This window comes from Crinia signifera, chromosome 5 (assembly GCF_055691185.1).
Source record: "Crinia signifera chromosome 5, ASM5569118v1, whole genome shotgun sequence".
Lineage (NCBI taxonomy): Eukaryota > Metazoa > Chordata > Amphibia > Anura > Myobatrachidae > Crinia > Crinia signifera.
The window spans coordinates 79,109,203-79,122,822 of NC_139221.1; the positions used below are offsets into that span (position 1 = coordinate 79,109,203).

Genomic DNA, 13,620 nt, shown 5'->3' on the forward strand with positions numbered 1-13,620 from the left:
CTTCTATTAACTAAAGTCCAGCTTATTTGAACAGAGAATGGTCCTTGCAGATCCATAGAGAATGTGATTATATACTGTATTTTACTTTACTTAACAAAGTGTGCACATATATTAGACCGATAATAACTGGGACAAGTTAGAGCAGGCATGTCCAAACTATGGCCCTCCAGCGGTTGTGAAACTACAAGTCCCATCATGCCTTGCCACAGGTTTACTTTTAGGGAAATGCTAAAACTATGGCAAGGCATGCTGGGACTTGTAGTTTCCCAACAGCTGGTGGGCCATAGTTTGGACATGCCTGAGTTAGAGCACTTACTATTAGTCTTACCAGTAAGGATAATGTTACGATATCCCCCTCTCTTGCAGCACGCAACAGTAGCTCTTCCAGTTTTCTTTCCTGTGTCCGTTGGGCAGCTAAGAATACAATTTGAGAATTATAGTAGAATTTAATTAATATACTTAAAAAATCCCCCTGGTTCTAGTTTTAAATGCATGATATACATTTCATTTTATTGAGTATATGCTAAATGTTAGAGTCAGTGGCATCGTTGGGCATGCATAGCACTCGTAGAGATGTTGGGCTGCCTCCAGAGACACTGGCCAGACAATGTAGATGCTATGTGCGTCTATTCATCCTCTGCTCTTGTTTTGGTGTTACTCCCTTAAATGGGGTCGCTTGGTGCAGTCCGGACCCATTAGTAAAGCCACAGTTTAAAAAATAAATAAAATAATTGATCAGTTTTAACAATATGAAATACATTATATGTATACCACTCTAGAATTGTTCTATGATGTCAACCTGAATTTAATCAGGGTAAAATTCTGTCACCAGAATCTTGTTCAGGAATATACTCACCACATCCTTTCAGGGTCTCTGCGCCAAATATACATACAGATGGAGCCATTTGCATTCAACCTGACAGCACGCTTCTCATCTCGGTGCGCCATTCACTGAGAATGGGACGTGCACATGCGGGAGACATTTGCGTGCTCTGTTTGTGACAATGGGACATGCGAGCATGTGAGATGCTCACGCGTGCCAAGGCGGGATGACACGACACGCTGTCGGGATGAATGAAAATGGCTCTATTTGTATTATTGGTGGTTTCAAGGTTTGGAGGAAAGTTGGTGTTCTCACCAGTATACATAGGTTGCTTGTAACCAGATTTATTGCTCGGTTGTCTTTACCATTTATTGTTTTTTGCAGATGTATTAAGCCTGGTGAAGTGATAAAGTGTAAGATGATAACGCAACAGCCAATCAGCTAACTGTCAATTTTCAAACTCTGATGAGCCGCCAGATCCAGGTGTCTGGCGATACGCCAGCAACGATGGGGCTGGCCCCATCTGTACTTGACAGGAGACGATTGACTGGTGCATTTTCCCCTTCCACTTTATTCTTTCTATAGGTTTAAGAGATCTGTCCCTTGGATTAATAATTTTCCATCTGCTTTTGAACTTTGCTGCAGTTGGATGTCTGAAGTGCGGTTGCGTGGGGGATGCCATTTCGGTACTTGAGTAGTTTCACGGCGCCACCTAATGCTACGCTGTCAGCATAGTCCAACGGCTACCTAGCATAGTTGGCGTAGTGTCCCAGCCGCAGCCCTGCGTAGTCAGCATAGTGTCCCCATCAGGCAGAGTAGTCACCGGACTGTCCCTGCGAGCTGCAGCTTTGTCCCCGGCAAGCCTAGTGAGCATCTCTCACACAGCACCGGTAACCGCCAGATCCCCTGTGCTAGCGGACGCCAGTGTAGAGGCAATCATTCGGGCGCCGGCAGAGAGGCACTCCATCTGCCTGAGACGCACGAGCGCCTCCTACACTTGTGCGTCTCAGTAATTCTTGCGGCAGGGTACGGCAACCCTGCCGGTGTCTGCTTCAGGGAGACTGACAGGGTTAGGGGTTCGGTAGAGCATGCGAAATGCAAAAAGGGGGGGTGCAGGTGCAAGTACGTCTCATGCACAATAAAAGACGCATTTGCCAGTGCTGCATGTTACACACTGGCAAATGCCTCCATTTGAAACCCCACTATCCACGTCAGCACTAAGCGTGGCGAGCTGACCTGTTCATACCCACACTATCCACGTCAGCACTAAGCGTGGCGAGCTGACCTGTTCATACCCACACTATCCACGTCGGCGTGGAGTTAATTTTATAAAGTGTGGCAAGCACAGGGAGCCACCGCCCCCAAAGCGTGGCAAGCCCTGCGAGGAGACGCGTAAAACGAGCTTGGAGCGTGCTAACTGTGTAACGCTGAACGACTACACTAACTGCGTAATGCTGACTGACTTTGCTAACTGCGAAAGCTCCGGTTTGTTGCGAACGTACACACAGTCGCAGACACAAGCTGACTACGGGAACATGAGGCTATTGCTGACAGGGACACTACATTGACTACGTAAGTGGCACCGTGAAACTACACAAGTACCGCCATTTCCACCACAAGCAATGTAGGGACCACCAGAGCTCCAGATACAGTGCTGGGACACACTCGCCATTCATAAGGTCAACAGTTATGACATCTGAAATGTCGGCAAGTCATTTGTAGAACTCCAACATTAGGTTTGGATTTCTACTCCACATAAACTTGGCTTGTGCAACTGCCATGTCAACATTCACTATATGTACATCCATCATGTAAACAATGATAAAATGTTGACATGATGGAATTTTAACAATGTAGACATCAGAACCATTTATATTATGATGGTTGACATCGTTACGGTCAACCAAAGGATTGTAGTTTGTCAGAACATTGTTCTCTAGGTCCATAAAACTGAAGGTTTATGCAGGACCAATAATTTGTTAGCTACATATGATGCCAACAAGAACAAGAAGTTTTCAGAACAAAAATGATCAGATAAATTACTTTGGGAATATGCCAAGTTTACTTTAAAGCAGGACTATTAAAAAGAGAGAGAGACTCAGATGTAAAATTAGAACTGACCAGGAAAAATTAAATTTACTCGAACAAAGTAAAGGAGGTAGGCTGGCTTAGAAGGGAAATTAAATCATTAGAACGTCAGGAAAAATAGTTGTGGAAGGTGGACAGGATGACCCCTAAAGTAATAGTGAAAACTATACTGAGGTGTAATGAATATTGTATTGTATACCCCTGGAATGTACCCCTTTTTTTTCTGTACCCCAATATTATGTTAATTTTTTTCCTTCCCTTTAATAGGGATGTATGTAAATGGAAATTTAATAAAGAAAAACATGTGAGATAAAAAGGGGACGGTGAAGATCACCAAATTGGAGTGAACCTCTTGGTTGTTCTGAGAAAATTGGATTTTAATACTTAGGTTAATTAATTTTCTATTAAAGGAAAGTTGACTCCTTCCCTCTACATCAGTGGTTCTCAACCTTGGTCCACAGGCCTCCCAAAAGTTAAAGTTTTCCAGGTCACCCGGCAGGTGCACTGATTATTCACTGACACATTTTAAAAGATCCACAGGTGGGGCTTATTACTTCACTTGTGATTCTGTGTGGATACCTTGAAAACGTGAACTGTTGGGGGGGGTCCTGAGGACCAAGGTTGAGAACCACTGCTCTACATTTATTCTGTTCTTGTTCCTGGTTCCTTCTACTGTTAGCATTGTTAAAAACAGACAGTGATGTTTCCATCTCTGTCTCAGTCTGCACACCTGGCCAGAACTGAAATATCAGGCAGCCACCAGGTAATTAGAGGAGGAGCGGGAGCATTCTGCAGTAAATATACAGTGCTCAGCCCTGAGCTGCTTTCTATGCCCTTGGTTTCTCCGGTGTCCCACAATGGATTTTGAGAAAAGAATTTAACTTAAGTACAAAAACCTATTTTATAAATGTACACTACATATACATCTATCTATCTATCTATCTATATATATAGGATGCGGTCATTCGTCAGACTGCATTTAGGTCTACAGTCATTAGGTCGACCACACTAGGTCGACTGGCAGGAAGGTCGACCTGACTTAAGGTCGACATGGGCCAAGGTCGACATGACTTAAGGTCAAATTTGCATAAAGGTCGACATGAGGAAGATCGACTGGTCATAAGGTCGAGCATGGGTTTTTCACTGTTTTTTGAGCCGACATGTGCCGACAGGCGGCATTTCATGCCCTACCATCCACTAGGGCGTGGTGGGAGAATAAAATAGTGTGCCGAGCGCAGCGAGGCACCGTGCCCGAAGCATAGCGAGCGATGCGAGGGTCCGATTCTCATTGCCAACTGTGTCGACATTCGGATCAAAAAACAGTGAAAAACCCATGTCGACCTTATGACCAGTCGACCTTCCTCATGTCGACCTTTATGCAAATTCGACCTTAAGTCATGTCGACCTTGGCCCATGTCGACCTTAAGTCAGGTCGACCTTCCTTCCAGTCGACCTAATGACTGTAGACCTAAATGCAGTCTGACGAATGATCCCATTCCATAAATATATATATATATATATATATATATATATATATATATATATATATATATATATATATATATATACACACACACACACACACACCTATCTATCTATCTATCTATATAAACAAAAAAAAAAAGGTAAAACAAGATGCTTTTGATTCATTAGAACATTATTTTTATTGTTGGACTAAAATAGAACAGAATCGTAATACCTTGGTGGTGGCAATATGCAATTAAAGTGGCATCTACAAGGACTCTCAATTTACTCTGTATAAAATATAGTGACTCTTACCTTCTAACATGGTCTTAACCTCCTTGTCCTGTGCCACATCCCCAGCTGTTTGTCCTTCTCCATTTATAATGGTGGCATCTGCATTGGACTTCAACAATAACATCACCAACTCCTAATCAATGAAATTAAAAGAAGCTATGATTAGCAAAAATGGTCTGAAAAAAGCATCAATAAAGGTTACGGTATTAAAACATTATTAAAAGGCAGTAAGGTCTCCAACTCCATTTCTTTTACACAGTACAATAGTATTTTCTATTATAAATGGGATGCAACAATGATACAATTAATGGTAAACTATTTATGCAAACATTTGATCAATATTGGCACTGTTGCAACAAATGGTTACCGAGCAGTACAAATGGACTTCTGGGTTTCCTAAAGAAAGTCAATAAAACTAGAATCTGGACATTCAAAATAATGTTTAGTTTTTAAACTTTTTAAGTTTGGTATGCACTGCATGTATAGCTTATTAGTAAGATGTACGACAGCTGCAGCCAGAAAGCATGCTTTTCACCTTACGTCCAGTAAAGGCAGCTCGGTGTAAAGGAGTGTCCCCCATGTCGTTTAGAACATTAATTTCTGCTCCAGCCTGCCAAAATAAAACAATGGGGGAGTTACAAGTCTGGGATAGCAATATCTTAATACCAACTAGGAGACAATATCTTAATACCATCTAGATTACATAAATGGTGTACACATGGTGCAATGTACCTTGGATTGGGATTGAATCTCGTGGTGCTGCGGACACATTCGCTTTAGACTTTACAGTACAGACCTGTACTATATAGTCTTGCCTGTAAAGTCTATTTATCTATTCGATTTCGATGCCGCGCATCAGGATCGAAACAAAAGCCTTCAATTATAAACAAAAACAAATAGGAAAATAGACAAAATCAGACTGTGTGTACACCCTAAAACAGTAAATAGTGGCAATGCATGCTGGGACTTGTAGTTTCACAACAGCTGGAGAGCCACAGGTTGGCAAGGCCTGTAGTAGATGATAACGCAGAGCCATGTCACAGGGGATTTTAAAACGTATATTCTATAAATGTTTTGTTTTACATAACAGTATATGTGTATACATTTAGAGAATACGGCTCAATTCTACATTCCTTTTAAGCTTTCATTAAGTGAGCAATAAAAAATTAAAAATAAAAATCTCTATAGTTTTACACAAGGTTATTCTGTTGTGGCTCTTCTCACTTACATTTAAACCCAAACAGCTATGTAATATGCAGTTGCACATTTATACATATACAGAACTCTGCTAATGTTGGGTGTCTTTTTGGGTCAACGCATAAGCAAAAAAAAAAAAGGAAATACTGTCAGGCACTGGAAGTATGAGCTGGTATACGTTTTGTTTGGAAACCTTCTTATTGTTATATTATATTACGTTTGTATATCTACAGTTGTGCTCACAAGTTTACATACAATAGCATAATTTGTGATTTTCTGGCCATTTGTCAGAGAATATGAATGATAACTCACAAACCTTTCACTCGTGGTTAGTGGTTGGGTGAAGCCATTTGTTGTCAAACAACTGGGACAAAAGGGATCAATGAGGCGCAACAATGATTAAGCTAAACAGATTAAAATGCATTACATGAGTGACACTTGGACATGCTCGCCCACGTGAAAACTCTTTCATATGTTTTTCACGTTCCCTATTGTTTTAAAATATCGCTGAATTTTAAAACAGACACTAATAAAAGTTAATTTCTATTGACCCTTTTTCTTCAGTGCACCTATTACAGACATTCTTCCTATCTCTGTCTTGTCAACGCATAAGCAGCTGCTGCTGATTTAAATTTATTCTGTATGCAACTGGGTTAAATCTGCATACAAAAATGCTACATTACAGTGTTTTCCACAAAAGATAAAGCCACGGTCACACACAGAACATAGGCATGCAGCATATCATTTTAATCAGCAGCTGCTTATGCATCCTACATAGATCTATCCTCCATGAGATACCAGTTGCATTAAACAGAACGCATGAGCCTCGCGTGACTCTGTAGCGGTAAGTGTTTTTATTTGCAACTGTTAAACAGAGTCTTATTCTCATTTTATTCAGTGAGTGACTGCCATTTTATCTGTGTAAGAAATGGAATGTTACACTGTATTCCAGGAAAAAGTGACAAAGACGAAGACTGACACTAAACATTTGTGCCATGGTATGGTGCAACTAGAAGTGCTCTTTAAATGTGAAAGTAGGATATATGTACGTGGGCCTGTCTGTATATGCATAGCGATGTGAATGATGTAAAAAGTCAAGCAAAAAGTAGCTCGCCGCTAACAAGTCTATAAATGCCATTTTATGTGACTGCAGCAAGGATGTAGGAGGACACATCTGTTTGAAGATATTTTAGAAAGTGATAAATATAAATGAATATTTAATATATGTCCAATTATTGCGAGAGACAATGAAGGGACAATATGGAAATTAAAGTGACAATACTACCCCCTTGTCTTTTTTTATTTTATTAGCTTTCTCTTAACATTTGATTCTCAGGTGAGCCTACAAGAGGCGGCAGCCAACTTCATCCTATAACTATATTTGGTACTTGATATCTGCACAATTGTCAAGTTTATTGCAATGGATGGATGAACACCAGTGACATCAAAGTGTGCCACTTGAAGCAAAAGAAAAATACTTCTGGAGAGCAACCTAGAGACAGAGGCTGATGCTATGTTGTACTGAATGCCAGTAGCGTGATATACACCAATAGGCTCCAAACCTTCCCAGAAAATCAACCATATATTCATGTGAATTTGACATGTGCAACCTAGATACTGGAGAGGCTGCACAGAGTTCTAATACACAGTAAGATGAATTCTGTAAGGGTGTATTTACACAACTGATCACAGATACATACACCTGTTAAAGCCACATAAACTGCAATGCCGCAGCAATGCACACTAATGAGGATGATGACAACAGTTGCCAGCAGTATTGAATGGCCTCAGATTGGGGATTTAGCTACAGTATGAAGTTTTTTTTTTTTTTCAATAATGCGGTTTTAATGCATTTTTGAAAATGCACAAAGATAAACAAAGTACATGCAATAAACCAACAAACAACAAAAGAAAAACAGCATGGTGTGTGGTTTTATTCATTCAGATAAAAATACATAACATAAGCAATGAAACATTATCACTAATAACATGTGGCATAATTGCTAAAGCAATCTATAGACTGCTGAAAACAATTGGAGTGCGAGAGAGGGAATATCATATACAGTAGGTTAGCAAAACTCATAAAGCCCACTTCAGGTATTACTTTATATATTGATGGGTACAAGGACCGCAAGTTATATTGACAAAATCAATCAAGCCCAACAATTACATTAACTGGTTTACTCCAACCATTTGGTCCCCATATTAAAGCCTTTCTGGCTAAATATAGAAATGTATTGTGAGCTACGGTCTCTACCTACGGTTTTGGGAATATTTCGGATATGGGATACCCAACCTGTACCTACACATTGCTCATAAATATTGGACTTACCTTCAATAAATCTTCTACTACTTCTCGGTGTCCAAAATAACACGCAAGGTGAAGAGGTGCCCATCCCAAATTAGACTTACTTGTACCTAGAAACAAATGAAGAACTGTTACCTTGTGGAATGTCTTTATTGGATATGAATACTATACATCAGGACTACTGTAGGCGATATGTGGTTCTTCAGCTGAGGAGTCCCATCATACGCTGGCAGCAAAGCCTGATGTGACCATAGTTAAAGCATATAGCTTAGAGGCCGAGTACTTGTTGCTCTCTGGCGGTTTTATATAAGACACTGGATGATACACATATATACACACACAAAGGTTTAGGATTAAAAGTCCTACACACACACACACACACACACACACACACACACACACACACACACACACACACACACACACACACACACACACACACACAGGTTTAGGATTAAAAGTCCTACAATGTCTAGATAGTTAACTGGTTGAAACCAAAAGATGGACACCGACACAAGGTGGACATTCAATAGGTGGAACGCTGCTTGTGCATGTCAATCTATTGACTATTTATTTAGACACTGTTGTACTATCATCAGGATACCCAAACAAATGACCACATACATACAAATACTCTTAGGCCCCACCCCCTACAGCAGAATCACACAATTTCAGAGTTGTTGGGGGCAGAGCCAAGATTAAGTGATTCTATGAGAATGATGTAACATTGGCTCCACCTCCTCACTGACCCGTTACCTACCGTACATAGCTGCAAGGGGGCAGGGGCCCCGAACTCTAGCCATAGGACCATATAATCCAGGGCTGGGCAATTGCGGCCCTCCAAATGTTGAGGAACTACACATCCCAGCATGCCTTGCATCAGTTTCAGCATGGCCACATAGCAAAACTAATGCAAAGCATCCTGGGATGTGTAGTTCCTCAACATTTGGAGGGCCGCAATTGCCAAGCCCTGATATAATCTATCTCCATGTGTTGGTGCTCAGGGGAAAATTTACTAGAGCTTCTAAAAATAGAATACGATTCGATGCTATGGGCACCATCAGCACAAGCTTTGAGAAACGTTCCCCTCAGAACCCCCCTGCTTGCACAAGTGCAGTTTAGAAAATACCACAACTTGATTAGTTTCTATGGCCAGCTTCGGTTTCTCTGTCCAAGGTTTGATACATCTCACTTATGCTGCTTTCAGACTGCATAACTGGCTTTGACCCTGTATTTGAAAGTTTCCAAAAACGGGTCTGCCAGGTAAAACCGCATCTCTTAAACAGTATATTACCGGTTAAGTGCCGTTTTTGGACACTGGCAGACCCGTTTTCGGAAACTTTCCAAATACCAGGTCAAAGCCAGTGCGGTCTTAAGCGCGGTCGTCAGGTCCCCTCCGCGGGTTAACATCCCCCGCCCAATGTGTTTAAGAACACCCCCCCCCCCAATGTGTTTAAGACCCCCCCTTATAAGCAGGAGGCTGCTTATAAGAAAAAGGACTTTCGGGAAAATGGCTGCCCCCATACGAAAGACAGTTTTTTTAAACAGGTTTTCCTATGGGTCAGCCATTTTGCTCCAGTGCTATGAATATTTAATGAGCGCTCACTAAATATTCACTCCGCTGAATTTAGGACCCAGCTCATTGGCTGGGTCCTAAATACTGTTTCAGACCCGATTTTGATGCCAAAATACCGGGTCAGAAACGGGTAGGACCCTCCATTTTAACCGTTTTACAAAAACGGCTTTTGTAAAACGGTAAAGTGGTTCTGCACCTTTCAGGCCGCACAGATTACCGTTTTAAAACGGTTAAAAATCTGCAAAATACCGGTTTTTAAGTGCGGTCTGAAAGGGGCATTTTTATCCTGCAAAAGTGAAGATAACACTATTTGTTAAGCAAGAGTTCTACTGGTCACGTCTTGAGACGTTTTACACTAATACATATTCTGTAGGATTCGGTTTATAGTTAAGGCAAGGCAAATAGCTGGAGATATTCTGCTTGGCAGAGTCAATAATGGAACTAAACAAAGACACATGTGGAGAAGTCACAAGGCTCTGTGAAATCCAAAACTATCCCAGCTTCCAGCCCAGAAGCTTGTGCATGCTCACTGTGTACTAAAACTGGGCCACTTAGAAGGTGCTGGAAAGATTTCTGCAATAACTACTGTGCACAATATTAAAAACCAAAGTACATTCACAGTGCATGAAATCAGAGAAGTTGATTTGCCTTTGCAATCAAGATTAACCACAATTTGCCCTTTTTTGCAACATTCTAGTAGTTCTCGGACTTCCTCCTTGTTTCCATTTCGCGCATCGTGAAGGAGTTGTTCCTCTGCATCACTGTTCATTTCTGGAAGGAAATAAATGCAGGTTAGCAAGGATTTGTCACAAAATGAAGTCCTATACAATGGAAAACAGCTTCGTAATTAGATTTCATTTTGGTTAATGGTGTAACAAATCATTATAATCATTCCATATGAAAATGCTGAACTCAGCCATGTTTGGATGTAGCCATCTCTGTGGAGATGGCTACAACCAATCAAGTGGGGAGCTCAGCCCTGATTGCTTGAGGAGGAAGAGCCGCATGCGAGGTTACACACATGTGGCTCTTCAAGTATGTTGGTTCAGCATTGTGAAAAGATCACCTGCCTGGGGTGCAACTCTCTTCTATGGTGCATCTAGCATAGTGTGGCCTGATATTAGAACTTTGCAGCAGACAGCGACACCCCAAACAGGGAACAGGAACTGCACAGGTTTTAAAAGATACAGGGTGCTAGAATGAACTCTGTAACTTGAAAGTGAATTTACTTAGATTTTATTGGAAGTTATTAAAAAACAAAAAAGGATGCACACATGGGGCTCTTCAAGTGTATTAGTCTAGGTGTAGCGGTTTGCTATTTTACCCTTGGAGTGCTACAGGAGAAGGGGGGTGTGGGAGAACGTATGTAGTTTTCAAGGGGAAGTGGTCATCTGTCAGATCAGACTTAGGTCGACAGTCATTAGGTCGACCCCGGAAGGTCGACTGGCCCCAAGGTCGACATCGGCCAAGGTCGACACTCATTAGGTCGACATGAGTTTTTTCACTTTTTTTTGATCCGACATGTGCCGACAGGCAGTATTTCATGCCCTACCATCCACTAGGTCGTGGTGGGAGAATAAAATAGTGTGCCCGAAGCATTGCGAGCGATACGAGGGGATGCGGTGCAACTCCAACTGTGTCCATGTCGACTGTGTCGACATTCGGCTAAAAAAAAGGTGAAAAACTCATGTCGACCTAATGACTGTCGACCTAAACCCATGTCGACCTTGGCCCATGTCGACCTTAAGTCATGTCGACCTTGACCAATGTCGACCTTTAACCCTGTCGACCTTGGGGCCAGTCGACCTTCCGGGGTCGACCTAATGACTGTAGACCTAAGTCTGTTCTGACAGATGTACCGCTTCCTTTTCAAGGTGCGTGTATGTGTTTATCTTGCGGTCACTGTATTGTTCATGCTGTGGGGCTACAAGTCCCTGCCAGCCTTTTCATGCCTCACATGCTGGGACTTGTGGTTTTCCAGGTCCATTCATGCTGTGAGGATTGCAGGGACTTTAAGTTCTACAGCACAAAACCAATGTTATTTTATTATTCTAGTTTTACAACCAAAATAAAAGCCAGGCACCCACAGCCAAGGAGTGCCGGGGACAGCCCCGAGTTTCAGCCTTGAATGGGTGAAGCCTCGAGGGGGACCCCTTTAATGGTGGGTCACCACATCCCCAGGGATTCCGTTCAGGTCTGACCAGCCAAGGTGGGGATGTTTCGGCCAGGGGAACTTGCATAAAAATAGTCCCCCGGCTGTGGCCTTACACCACTGGCTGTTGGAGCCCGATGCTGGTTCCAAAATAGAGGGGACCCCCACTCTTTTTATCCCCTGTATTATTAGAATCAGGACAGGTCCATGAGCCCGATGCTAGCTTCTTACATATTGATTTATTTATTAACAATATAGTGCACACATATTCCGCAGCGCTTTGCAGAGTTGAACATTCACACTAGTCCCTGTCCCAGTGGAGCTTACAATCTATATTTCCTACCACATGTACATGCACACAGACAACCTAGGGTTCATTTTGTTGGAAGCCAATTAACCTATCTGTATATTTTTGGACCCCATCAATATTTCCCCCTGTATTTGGAAAACCAGGACCAGTTAAAAAATCCCAAAGTTCTTACTGATCTGAGCATGGTTCTGTCAAACTTGCCTGCCAGAAGTAGGTCTATTTTTAGTGTGATTTTTGGTAATGTTTAGGGTGTGAAAAAGCACACCCTATTACATTTCGATTTTAAGGTTTTCAATGAGAAAACATGTAGATGTAATTTGTACTGTGCGATTTTTTTGGTCACGACCAAACAACGATGTTGGAAGTTTTTGAACCCCCAAAAAATGAATGAAAAATAAATAGCCCCTTATTACATCTCACCCATGGTGATTGGCCTTGCACCACTCCCTCATTTCGTTCACATAAAATGCTCCCAAAACAGAGGAGTAATATAACCAGTGAAATGTAACTTTAACGTAACTGAAGCAGGCGCGGCAGGGAGGGATCCCTGTAGCCCCTGATGTCCTTGAAGAAAGAGATTTACCAGGTAAGACATAAATCTAATTTTCTCCTTCGGGAGACATCAGGGGCCACAGCTTTACAGTGGGACGTCCTAAAGCAGCCACCTATGGGTGGGGACGCGCCTGTGCCGCAGCCAACACACTCTGCCCAAAGGCAGAGTCCTGGGAGGCAAACGTATCAAAAGCGTAAAAACGCAAGAAAGTAGCAGCCGACGACCATGTCGCAGCTATGCAAATTTGCTCAGCTGTTGCACCGCCCCGAAAAGCCCAAGACGCCCCCACAGACCTGGTGGAATGTGCCCGGATACCAGCCGGAACCGGAAGGGAGGCGCCCAGGTATGCCTGCCTGATGACAGAACGAAGCCAGCGGGCAATAGTCTGTTTAGTGGCCGGCCATCCCCACTTTTGAAAGCCATACAGCACAAAGAGAGAGTCCAACTTGCGAAAGGACCGAGAGCGGCGCACATAGATGCGCAACGCCCGGACAACATCCAAGGAGGTTTGATCCGGAGACGCATCTGACCCCTGAAAGGCCGGAACCACGATTTCCTGGTTAACGTGGAAACTGGACACCACCTTTGGTAAGTGAGAAGGGACGGTACGAAGGACCGCCCGGTCATTATGTAAAACCAGGAAAGGGGACTTACAAGACAGGGCAGACAGATCGGACACCCTCCGAGCTGATGCTATTGCCAATAAGAAAACCGTTTTCCTGGTGAGCCAACACAGGTCCACTGACCACAAAGGCTCGAATGGAGGTTTCTGAAGCGCAGATAGCACAAGTGAAAGGTCCCAAGGAGCAACCGGGGGAACAAAGGGAGGCTGGATGTGCAAAACCCCCTACAGGA

General features: G+C 42.6%; 1 protein-coding gene across 3 annotated transcripts in view; it reads right to left on the bottom strand.

Annotated features, from left to right (window-relative positions):
• Positions 1-13,620, bottom strand: part of OSBPL1A (oxysterol binding protein like 1A) — a 145,159-nt gene that overhangs the window by 124,272 nt on the left and 7,267 nt on the right. For 2 of the 3 annotated variants that reach the window (XM_083187505.1, XM_083187506.1), the window contains exons 2-6: positions 10,399-10,521; positions 8,199-8,284; positions 5,205-5,279; positions 4,691-4,802; positions 329-414 (exon numbers count right to left, since the gene is read on the bottom strand). In XM_083187505.1, the coding sequence (XP_083043631.1) occupies positions 329-414; positions 4,691-4,802; positions 5,205-5,279; positions 8,199-8,284; positions 10,399-10,519 (480 nt within the window). In that variant the 5' untranslated portion in view covers positions 10,520-10,521. Of the gene's footprint in view, positions 1-328; positions 415-4,690; positions 4,803-5,204; positions 5,280-8,198; positions 8,285-10,398; positions 10,522-13,620 lie in introns of those variants that run through there. The other variant, XM_083187507.1, reaches the window with a different exon arrangement.